The sequence below is a fragment of the Oncorhynchus clarkii genome, chromosome 9, assembly GCF_045791955.1.
Source record: "Oncorhynchus clarkii lewisi isolate Uvic-CL-2024 chromosome 9, UVic_Ocla_1.0, whole genome shotgun sequence".
NCBI lineage: Eukaryota > Metazoa > Chordata > Actinopteri > Salmoniformes > Salmonidae > Oncorhynchus > Oncorhynchus clarkii.
Window position 1 is genome coordinate 44,227,073 of NC_092155.1, and position 12,797 is coordinate 44,239,869.

The window sequence follows — 12,797 nt, forward strand, 5'->3', positions numbered from 1 at the left end:
CATCATATACGTCTCCTCCTCATCTGTCCTCTGCCTCCTTGTGCTGCACGATCCAGCCATCCCAGCTCCGTTGCCATAACAACATGCTCTAAACATCCACCGTGGCGTGAAGCCGCCTGGGCAGCACAGACGAATGTACTGAAAGTGTCATGTTGAGGAATGCCATCACTTGACAGCTTGCCACAGCGGCATGATGCATTTGTCTCGTGCCTTCACTGAACAAGCTGAATGGCCGTCTCATACCATACACATCCACAACAGTACCTTTAATGCACCATATCCTATAAATAGAAATACACTATACATCCACTACAGTTTAACACATCCACTGCAAAATAAATACTTAGACCTTACACTAAGCAGTATGTTCCCAATTGCAGTTACCAACAGCAGCTGATTTGCCAGCTGTTATTGTTCACATGCTATTTACCTGCGTGCTACATCAGTCAGACATGATATCCCCAGATCACAGTTAGAGAAACAGAATGCACGCTAGCATGTCCTCCGAAAGCATTTCCTGGTACATGAAACACAGACCAATGAAATTACCACCAGTTTACACGGCAGCTTTGACCTATGGAAAAGAGCTAAACATGACAGAGATGTTGGCAAATCCTCTGAAAAGCCTCACATATCAAAATGGATACTAAGAGGGGTAAATTCCAATGAATCCCAGGAATGGACTTCAGTTTCAGTAGGATTTTGTACGTGCCTAGTCCTAAAGTTTTGTTCCTTTTTTTTTTACAGTTCATTTCATTGTTTCCTATTTAACACAAAACAACCTCATAATACACCAAACTATAGACAATACAACCAATAAAAAAAAATAAAAAAACAACAACATACCGTAACAAACAAACAAAAAATGACAACCAAGTCCATAGGGAGTTTTTCTTCTTCTAATAAGTGATACTTCATTGCCACGGTCCTCCTTGACGCACCGTTAAAGAGGCATTTTGCAGTTGAAACAATGATAAAGCGCCTTCCCTGCCCGTGTTTCCGTAAAAAGATGAGAGATAGACCTGGCAGGGTTGGGTAGGTTACTTTCTAAGTGTAATCTGTAATATGTACTAGTTACCTGTCCAAAACTGTAATCAGTAACATCATTTTTGGATTACCCCGACGCAGTGACGTAATCTGATTGCTTTCAGTTCATTTTGGAATACTTTCCTTTTATGAGGCATTAGAATTGGACAAAAGGCATTCATCAAACACATTTGGTGTGTCATCATAGTGGTCTCTGATATGTGGTCAGACTCACTCATGTGGAACAAACTTAAACGTGTGCTTTCTTTCAATGCCGAATTGAATGTCACTGAGAAAACAAAAGGATGGTCGTAATGTATTTTTTTTCACAAACATTCTTTCTGAATGTAAAAGTAATCCAAGAACTAATCATGTAGTTTTTCATAAGTATCTGTAATCTGATTACAATATTTTTGCTAGTAGGGTAACCAGTTGCTCGCTAACCCCGGGGACTGGAGAAATGTAACCACTCTGAAATCCATAAACACAGTTATGGATGCAAGGACACAGCATCCATTATATCAAAATGATCGTTTTAACCATGTTTTGAGGCTATACAGTGTTTGTTTACATTTAATTTGACAAACATTGGATTAAAACAAGCTTATATTTTGGGTTCTGATGGGAGTACAAATGTTGAACTAAGCTCATGAGGCATGTATAAATTATATTCTTCAAGAATCAATGGGTACATATAATTAATTTATAAGTAAAAAAATAGATGTACAGATGTAGGATACTAATTTGATCAACCTGTTGCATGAGAACTTTCCTGAAATGCAGGAAATGTAGAACTTGTAGTGTATTTGAGGTTTAAAAGGGCTTCTGAAGTTTGTAATTTCCACTTCTAAATTTCAGACTTGATTTTCACATTTTTTAAGTAGGCAAGTCAGTTAAGAACAATTTCTTATTTACAATGACGGCCTACCCCAACCAAACCCGGACGACACTGGGTGCCACCCTATGAGACTCCCAATCACGGCTGGAAGTGATTCAGCCTGGATTCAAACCAGGGACTGTAGTGACACTTCTTGCACTGAGATACTGTGCCTTAGACCACTGTGCCACTCAGAAGTTGCTGCAGGCTTATTTTCCTGCTGTAGCAAACTGGCTCAAATTAAGATCCAACATCTACAGCAACTGCAGATTGCCCCTTTAAGGAAAAGAAGAATTGTCCCAAATATTTTTTGAGTCTGTATTATTTTTATAGTCTTTTGTCTAGAATAATTTTAGAAGATTATGTTTTATCAACATAATCATCCATTCTGTGAACACTGGCTCATTAGAGCTTTTACAATATTTGACAACCAGCCTTAACATCGACACAATACCCAAACATAGTATCTTCTGTCTGGTGAATGTCTTGCTCGCCTGTCCCCTTGGTCAAGAATATATGATAGATCGTTGGTTGTATCTTAGAAAATGAAATACAATCATTTGTTTTAAGATTTGAAGCAAATAATTTAGATGCAGAGCAAATGTCTATGCAACCTGACAATGAAGTATGATCTCATCTCATTTCAATTCCAAGAAGCGTAGCTCAGAATATTTAGCAATCAAAACAACTCTCAAACGCTACATACATTACCATAAATTGCTCATTTCATTAGCACCAACATAGATTTTATTATTGTTATTGACAAGTTGATAAGTCAGTGTTCTTTCAAGGTGGCTTCCCTGCAGGGACCACTGGAGCCCTATCAAGTGGAAATCGGCTAATGTGTTTCCCCCATACAGTCTAGGTTGAGCATGTAAATAAATGATAAATGTCAGTGTAGCGTGGTGTTTGGCACCCTGGGTCAGAGCATGGTGTTTGGCACATACAGGGCTGGGAGGGAGGGTGGTGCCATGGAAAAGCAGACAGCCTGGCAGGCACACAGGACACACACCGCAAATGTCATCCCACTTTCCGACGATCTGTTCTCCAAGCATCCAAACCATCCAAGACCATAGGGAGCAGCTGTGACATCTGTAGTTGCACATTGGCAGGTGTGACTGTGCCCACTGGCTGTTGGCCAGGAGTGGGTGACTGTCAAGGACAGAAAGCTTGGACCCATAGGGAGAGTGCCACTGTGGAAAGTTAGACAGGCAGGCAGACACTGGGCATATTGAGGATTGGTGGTGTGATAAAAAAAAATGGTGCACAGTAGGACCCTAACCAGTGCATTTGCGCTTTCGAGGATGTAATATAATGTGCCTTCTGAGAAATGCGACACACTTACCCAGATTATGTGGCAGAAATAAAGGAGTATTTGAGTGTCCTCAGATGAGGAAATCCCTAATCTAGTAGAGAAAAATTGCAGATACATCTGTTACACTGCCAGATGTACGTATATTTCCGGATTTCCAAGCAGTTTGTTTGCATTCAATGAAAGTCCTCTCTCAGAAAGCACGCATGACCCCAGAATGATCTAGTGGGTGAAAGAAAACGGTTCATGGACAACTTGACATCAAGCGTTCTTAGCCTTGCATTTGGAAATGTAATTACAATAATATTGTGTTCTGATAAAAGACTAAACAGACTTCAGGAAAATGCTCACCAATTCCCTCAGAGAAATAGCTTTGCATAAACAAACAAACAAAGTAACATTGTTCGACAAAACCCTAGAGTGGTCTCTACTTCCCCCTTCTGTTCAATGTGTTCTTTACAGACTAAGGACCAGCTTTCCAAAGTGTTTGCACAAAATTGTAGCTGTTATTTCACAGTTAGTTTACAGTTGAGGAAATGTGTATTTAATGCAAGATAAAGGGAAAAGGTGCTTTAAGAAAATACAAGTTCTTTGAATGTAACCTTTTTTTATTTATAGAAGACAGTTGCTACCGGCTTCCAGTTTGTTGTCGTAATTGTTGTTTTCTTTTCTTTTCTTTTGTTATTTTTTTTTCTTTTTATAAAATAGACAAATAACAATATTACAAATAATTAAAATTGTTACATCATTCACAGGGTTACAGTCAATGTACATTTGTACAGAAAATGAAACGTCCCAATGCAATCACAGTGGTTAGGACTGGAAGGGGGGGGGGGGGGGGGGGCGGTTTGGCTGACCCTATGTGCCTTTAGGGACACCCAAAGGACGGAGGACAAAAGTGAAAGAGTGTGAAAAAGGTACTATAAGGTTACTATAAAGGTATAGAGGTACGGTAATAGTGCAGGTTTAACATGGGACCAGCAGAGGGAATGAGCTTAGCACAGTGTACAGTGTTTAAGTTATTTTTAAACACCTAAAATGACCAAAAAAAAGTACATGTGCTCATATAGAGGTCACAGCTATATTGAGTTACAGTAGAAGCGTCCATTTTGGTTTCTTTTGTTTGCAAATGGCACGCACTCAGAGATGGCAAGCTCTGAGTGTATTTGTTGACAGCAGCAAAAAAGTTTTTGTATGATTTTTTTGTTGTCGTTACAAATCATATTTGTAGGATTGTCTTCCTTAATTTAGAAATTCGGGTCTTGTATAGTGCATTGCCCCCCCCCTTGTTGCGACAGGCCTATAAAACAAAGTAAAATAATAGTGTCTGGGGCTATCCTGCATGATCAATTAACATAGCTTTCCACACATGAACATAATTCCACATAATGCACACTATACCCAGCTGAGAAGCTATTGATAGAGAATAATACGATGAGGACAATATATCTGGGAAGAACTGCAGAAGAACATACCCCTATTTATCAAAATTGGAAATGACTTCCCCCCCAGAGGCAGCAGAGTTTGTTGGTTGGGTAGTAACAGTATAACACTTTAATAACACCGTTGATAACTCCATTGCCAGCGGTAAATGGTCAAGTGTTTCTCATTAGTACCATATTCATACCTATTAAATGCTACCATATGTGAGATGACCTATGGAATGACTGATGGTGATTTATCCAGGAAGTGCGGAGACAATGGAAGCATGCAAACACTATCGCACTCAAGGAACAGAGGGTTGTGTCATCCTGGTTTGACTAGTGTCTATTTATTTGAATTTAAAAAAATGTTGTTTCTAATCCCTGAACCTCAAGTACATTACAGTATGTTATGGATGGAGTATAAATGTGTAAACGTGTGATATGTGCTGGCACAATATGAAAAAGAGGTATACCCTATTTCTCAGTACAAAAAAAAAACTAAATGACCTTTCATCCATTTCTTTAAAAAGTCCCCACTTTTCTCTGTGACGAATCATAAACACGGGTCCTAACTTTTGAAAAATGAATGGCAACGGTATATACATATGTCAATATGAACGCTGTGTATGACCGACCCCAGATCACGTGACAATTCACAGCTCCATCGAAGGTGATCATAGGTAGCAATAGAAAAACAAATCACAAAAGATCCTTATAAAACCCATTTAAAAACAAACCAAACAACAACAGTGTTCCGGGAAGTCTTTTAAATACCAGCAGGCTCCCTTTGGAATCCTTTCCCACCTGGTTGGAGCTTCAGAGGCTGTCATTTTGTGCAAGTACAGTATAGTACACCTGGCTGCATAACCTATTGCAGCCATTTTGTATGTACCACAAATGGAAGGACAAGTGCTTTTTCATGACAGAGACAAAATATATATTCACACGAGATCCTTTGAACATAGAGGAGGACAAAGGGAAAGTGAAATCTAAACTTTGCACACAACACTTTTGTAATGGAAGAATTTATGGAAGTGCCCATCCTACTTCTTTATTAAGGTGCACATACAAATACTTAAAAAACAAATACCAACTGAGTCACCGAAACAAAGACTGCACGGAGCGGAACTCCAAAACAGTGAAAATGGCCGACATGGTTCAGTGGCTATGGCAGCCTGTGATTCCCAGAAGAGAAAGAGACAATGACATGCACAGTACAGTACTTTTATATTATGCTTCATTTGGGCTGTTGGAAGTAATGTGTGTTCAAAGTCTTTTTTCTTCTCAAGAGAACAGAAGTGAAGGTAGGTAGCAAACAGTAATATATAATCACAACAATTTTCAAACGGCCAAATGAGAGCATTATGCACAAGGACGGTAAGTTTGTTCTCACGGGACAGACTCTTCCCGAAGATGAGTCATTTCATTTCACATCCATTAAGTCTATGGAACTGCATGGGAGTCTGACACTTGTCCTATTCACTATCCAGTACATCATACGCTCCGTTCAGAGTACTGGTCCTACTGTTAAAAGTCACTGATACCCTCAGAATCTCAATGTGAAAGATGTGAGTAAAGTTATATGAAGTCTTGTCCCAACCTTCTCTTAATAGCCCTTTTAAAGGGCCGTCTGTTGATGAGTTTTAGTCTGGGGACCAGTAGAAATCATATCCAACCAAAAGACTGTAAACAATGTCATACTACAAAAACAAGGAGGGGCTGCAGCCGTGCAATCAACAGAGACAGACTGCAGTTGGAGACTGGACAAAATCTGGACAGAGTCTGGACAGTCGTAGACTCAGCACAGCTAGAGACAGACTGAACCTAGGAGGGGCAGTGGTTGTGGACACGCTGAGCACGGCTGCAGACTGACCATAAAGTACAGGCTGCCGACTGTTGACTGAACTCATGGGAGTGTGGTCTAGAGAAGGGGGCTGATGGGGATGGGGGTCACAGTCTGACAGGGAGACAAGGCTGGAGGTCCGGTCCAGTCCAGTGTCCTCCCCGTCTGGACATCAGAGGTTAGACCTCAACGGAGGTGATCTGATTCATCTGGGCCCGCATAGACTGGACACTGTTAAGGATCTTCTTCTGGTGGCCCACTAGGGTCACCCCTACTCGGATGATGTCCCTGTGGAGAGAGAGAGCAGTCAGTGACACAACACTGTGTCTATGACACATTTAGCACAGTCCAGGACATATTTAGTACACTCCAGGACACATTTAGCACAGTCCACCAGGACACATTTAGCACAGTCCAGGACACATTTAGCACAGTCCAGGACACATTTAGTAGAGTCCAGGACACATTTAGTAGAGTCCAGGACACATTTAGCACATTCCTGGACACATTTAGTACAGTCTAGGACACATTTAGCACAGTCCAGGACACATTTAGAACAGTCTAGGACACATTTAGCACAGTCCAGGACACATTTAGCACATTTCTGGATACATTTAGCACAGTCTAGGACACATTTAGCACAGTCCAGGACACATTTAGAACAGTCTAGGACACATTTAGCACAGTCCAGGACACATTTAGAACAGTCTAGGACACATTTAGCACAGTCCAGGACACATTTAGAACAGTCTAGGACACATTTAGCACAGTCCAGGACACATTTAGAACAGTCTAGGACACATTTAGAACAGTCTAGGACACATTTAGCACAGTCCAGGACACATTTAGAACAGTCTAGGACACATTTAGCAGTCTGGGGAGGTTCACTTACTCCATGGTCATTTGGGAGACCATGTCGAAGCTGGTGAATTCCTCGTTGGCAAAGTTCTCCTTGTACTGGCCCATCTTGATGGCATCCAGCCACTCATCCACCGTGCTGAAGCTGGAGAAGTCAGGCGTGCTGCGGTCCAGCAGAGGTAGGTGAACACTAGGAACAGGAGAGGAACGCCAAATAACAACCCAGTGAGAACCCAAACAAACCCAATGACAACCCAGTGAGAATACAAACAAACCGAATGACAACCCAGTGAGAACTCAAACAAACCCAATGACAACCCAGTGAGAAGCCCCCCCAAAAAACAATGATAACCCAGTGAGAACTCCAAAGAGACCTCAAAAGACAAGGAAAAAAGAAATAAACAGTGATGGATAGGCCTCTGAGATGAATGGTCATCATTGAGGAAAGGAGATGAGGAAAGGATGGACGCCAATTAAGATGACTGACATGCCTTACCTTGATGACAGCGGCGTCGTGGCCTTCAGACTGTTGGGGTTGCGGATCATCTTGTCCAGGTTATTGACAATCTGGCTGAACTTGGGCCGATTGTTGCGGTCCTTCTGCCAGCAGTCCAGCATGAGCTGGTGCAGGGCACTAGGGCAGTCCATGGGCGGGGGCAACCGGTAGTCCTGTTCTATGGCATTGATCACCTACAGGGCATTGGCACAGATTGATATGAAAATTAATAAAAATGATGATTTAGAAATCAAAGAGACCTTGACCTAAGTTTTTGGTCTCCCCGTGTGGTTTATAGTGCCTGAATCAAATGTATAGTAAGTATAGTGAGACTGTCTCTATCTGTATCTGTCTCGATCGCTCCCTTTAAAAGAATTGGGACTGCGACATATTTGAAGTGATACAATAACTATGAGTTTGAAGTGCAGACTGTCAGCTTTAACATGAGGGTATGTTCATCTATACCAGGTGAACCGTTTAGAAATAACAGTACTTTTTGTACATAGGGGACTATTTTAGGGAACCAAAAGCCTAGTTAAATAAATACGATGGAAATACAGGCCTAAGACATTTTTTTGGGGGGGTATGATATTTGTGGGTCTACAACTTCCTCAGTCATCATTATTCACAATTTATTCAGGACTATCCGTAATCATGGTAGCATCCCCATTAACATAGATGTGTTCATAAACATATTATATTCTTATTTATAATAAAAGTGACTCCAAAAAGACAGCATTCATTTATATTGTGCTCAAAATAATCTAAAACACAACCGAAACAAACAGAAAATGCAGCCAACAAAGCTGTAGTCACACACTTGATGTAGTCACTCAGTGCTATGAATACGGGACCAAATACATCACTTTTTACTACTTTAATACACATATCAGTGAATTTATCAAAATACTTTTGGTCCCCTAAAATGGCGAGACTATGTACAAAAAGTATTGTAGTTTCTAAACGGTTCACTGAATAATGGTTGAAAATACCCTCAAACTAAAGCTGACTGTCTGCAGTTTAACTTCATAGTCTTTGTATCATTTCAAATATAAAATGCTTGAGTACAGAGCCAAAACAACAACACAAATGTTTTACTGTCCCAATACTTTTGGAGGTCACTTTATGTCTTTGTTCTGCTGCTAGTATACCATACACACATTGAAAATCAAATCAAATTTGATTTGTCACATGCGCCGAATACAACAGGTGTAGTAGACCTTAGAATGAAATGCTTACTTACAAGCCCTTTAACCAACAATACAGTTTTAAGAAAATCCCTAAAAAAGTAAGAGATAAGAATAATAAATAATTAAAGAGCAGCAGTAAATAACAATAGAGGGGCTATAGGTAATTGAGGTAATAATGTACATGTAGATAGAGTTATTAAAGTGGCTATGCATAGATAATAACAGAGAGCAGCAGCAGTGTGTGTGTGTGTGGGGGAGGGGGGGGGGTGCAAATAGTCTGGGTAGCCATTTGATTAGCTGTTCAGGAGTCTTATGGCTTGGGGGTAGAAGCGGTTTAGAAACCTCTTGGAGCATTTATGCAAGTACAAGATAGAGGGGGGCTTTGGCATTCCTCACTTTAAACTGTATTATTGGGCTGCTAATCTGAACATTGTGTCTTTCTGGAGGGAAAGTTTACCTGCGATGAGACAGAAGGATATGCCTTCATGGCTTTTGATTAAGCAGGCCTCCTGTCAACGTTCCTCACTCCCTGCACTTGTTATTAGCCCATCATATGTGAAAAAATCCACTCTAACCCAGTCATTTGTCATACGCTTAGGATCTGGAAACAGATTAGGTATTTTCTTAACATACCCACTGTATACATTGACAGCCCGATTTGCCTGAATCATGCTTTCCACCCTGCATTGGATGATGTGGTGTTTTCACAGTGGAGGGAGAAGGGGCTCACAACAATTGCTAATCTATACATAGATGGTCAGTTAGCTTCATTTCAACAATTACAGGGAAAGTTCAACATGCCAACAACACATTTTTTCAGATACCTCCAAATCAGGAATTTCATAAGGACACATATCCCACAGTATGGCATGAAGCCAAATAGTCCTACATTAGATAGCTTGATCCTTGTCAAACCCCATTCAAAAGGGTCGGTCTCTAGACTGTATGATGTGCTACAGGCCCACATAGAGGTATCCACAGACACCATTAAAAGGGCTTGGGAACAAGAACTTGGTTCAGAAATCTCAGATGAGGACTGGGTAGAAGCTCTCAGGAATATAAACCACAGTTCATTGAATGCCAGACACAACCTTGTACAGTTAAAGGTGAAACACAGGTTACATTACTCAAAAGTAAAACTGCATAAAATATTCCCGGACACCTCACCACTGTGTGAGAGGTGCAAGCAGGACGAGGGGACGGTTGACCCACTTATTCTGGACATGTCCTAAGTTACATGTTTACTGGGCTCTCATTTTTGATTACTTATCTAGAGCCTTTGATAGAGTTCTAGCCCCAGACCCATTAATCGCTCTGTTTGGTACAGTTGATGGGAATAACCAGGAAGGGAAAGCTGTCTCTCTTTGTACTCTATTAGCCAAAAGGCTCATATTGCAATTTTGGAAATTGGAGACTGTACCTACCTTTGAAATGTGGTTACGGGATTTAGGGAATGTAATACATATGGAAAAGATTTGATACAATACCTCCAATAGAAGTCCAATGTTTTACAAAATATGGCAGCCGATACTGGATAAATGGTCTAGTCCCGCTTCATAACTGGGTTGACGATCTGCTGCTACTCTGTGCTGTACTCCACTCAGTATTTATTTTTGGCTTAACTACACTGCTTGTAATGACTATATGCTGTCTTCTTATACATGTACCACCTAATAGGATTTTGTTTTATTTTGTGTATGTGTGTGAGTTAAGTTTTGTTTTTGTTATTTTTTATTTGATTTTATTAATAAATAAACATATTATTAGAAACCTCTTGGACCTTGACTTGGCACTCCGGTACCGCTTGCCATGCAGTAGCAGAGAGAACAGTCTATGACTAGGGTGGCTGGAGTCTTTGACAATTTTTAGGGGCTTCCTCTGATACCGCCTGGTATAGAGGTCCTGGATGACAGGAAACTCCTGAGGGCGAATAGGTTTTGTTGTGCCCTTGTCACGATTGTCTTGGTGTGCTTGGACCATGTTAGTTTGTTGGTGATGTGGACTCTTGGCCAAGGAACTCTCAACCTGCTCCACTACAGCCCCGTCAATGAGAATGGGGGCATGCTTGGTCCTCCCTTTCCTGTAGTCCACAATCATCTCCATTGTGTTGGTCACACTGAGGGAGAGGTTGTTGTCCTTGCACCACAAGGTCAGGTCTCTGACCTCCTCCCTATACACTTTCTCATCGTTGTCGGTGATCAGGCCTACCACTGTTGTGTCATCAGCAAACTTAATAACAGTGTTGGAGTCGTGCCTGGCAGTGCAGTTATGAGTGAACCGGGAGTACAGGAGGGGACTGAGCACGCACCCCTAAGGAGCCCCCTTATTGAGGATTAGCGTGGCAGATGTGTTGTTACCACCTGGGGCGGCCTGTCAGGAAGTCCAGGATCCAGTTGCAGAGCGAGGTGTTTAGTCCCAGGGTCCTTAGCTTAGTGATGAGCTTCGAGGGCACTATGGTGTTGAACGCTGAGCTGTTGTTAAGGAATAGCATTCTCACGTAAGTGTTCCTTTTGTCCAGGTGGGAAAGGGCAGTGTGGAGTGCAATAGAGATTGCATCATCTGTGGATCTGTTGGTGTGGTACGCAAATTGGAGTGGGTCTAGGGTTTCTAGGATAATGGTGTTGATGTGAGCCATGACCAGTTTTTCAAAGCATTTCATGGCTACAGACGTGAGCGCTACTGGTTGGTAGCAAACCCTGTCACATCCGAGTGTCAGAGCCGGTGTAGTACGATTCAAACTTAGTCCTGTATTGACGCTTAGCCTGTTTGACAGAGGGCATAGCGGGATTTCATATAAGCTTCCGGGTTAGAGTCCCGCTCCTTGAAAGTGACAGCTCTACCATTTAGCTCAGTGCGAATATTGTCTGTAATCCATGGCTTCTGGTTGGGGTAAGTATGTACAGTCACTGTGGGGATGACAATCTCGATGCACTTATTGATGCAGCCAGTGACTGATGTGGTGTACTCCTCAATGCCATCGGAAGAATCCCGGAACATATTCCAGTCTGTGCTAGCAAAACAGTCCTGTAGTTTAGCATCTGCTTCATCTGACTACTTTTTTATAGACACTGGTGCTGTTTACATTTTTGCTTGTACTCAGGAATCAGGAGGATAGAGTTATGGTCAGATTTGCCAAATGGAGGGCGAGGGAGAGCTTTGTACTACGTGTGTGGAGTAAAGGTGGTCTAGAATTTGTTTCCCCTCAAATAGTGTGAATCAAAGTTATCCTGTCGAGAGAGAGATTAGAGAGAGAGAGAGAGAGAGAGAGAGAGATGACTCCTGGATACTCACATCTTGATTACTCATGTCCCAGTAGGGCCTCTCTCCGTATGACATCACCTCCCACATGACAATGCCGTAGCTCCACCCATCACTGGAGGAGGTGAACTTCCTGTACTGGATGGCTTCCGGGGCAGTCCATCGGATAGGGATCTTCCCTCCCTGGAAAGACAGGCAAGTGTTGCGTACCAATTCTCTACCCTTCTGTCAGGACTGTGCACTCGATCACTCTCCTCATGCATTTAGAAGTATTGGATTGGTGCAAGTAAGACACTCTAATTCCAGAGCGACTTAATGTCAGTTTCCACCATATTTCTTAAACTTGTCAATTTCTTTTAAAACTATAAGGAGTACAAAAAAGAGGACGGAAGTGCTGCTAGATAACACAGTACAGTAGGTACAGTAGGTATTTGTAAATAAAAAGTGCTCTTTGGTTAAAAGGGGTTAAATAACAAATATTTTAAAACTGACACATTTCGGGGGAACTCCCTG

The 12,797-nt window shown here is 41.6% G+C and overlaps 1 protein-coding gene across 5 annotated transcripts in view; it reads right to left on the reverse strand.

The window, feature by feature from the left end:
* Positions 1-4,054: 4,054 nt before the first annotated feature.
* Positions 4,055-12,797, reverse strand: part of LOC139416374 (ephrin type-B receptor 2-like) — a 54,028-nt gene continuing 45,285 nt past the window's right edge. For all 5 annotated transcript variants that reach the window (XM_071164919.1, XM_071164918.1, XM_071164917.1 and 2 more), the window contains exons 12-15: positions 12,318-12,467; positions 7,837-8,030; positions 7,375-7,530; positions 4,055-6,770 (exon numbers count right to left, since the gene is read on the reverse strand). In XM_071164919.1, coding sequence (XP_071021020.1) covers positions 6,662-6,770; positions 7,375-7,530; positions 7,837-8,030; positions 12,318-12,467 — 609 coding nt within the window. In that variant the 3' untranslated portion in view covers positions 4,055-6,661. The remainder of the gene's footprint in view (positions 6,771-7,374; positions 7,531-7,836; positions 8,031-12,317; positions 12,468-12,797) is intronic.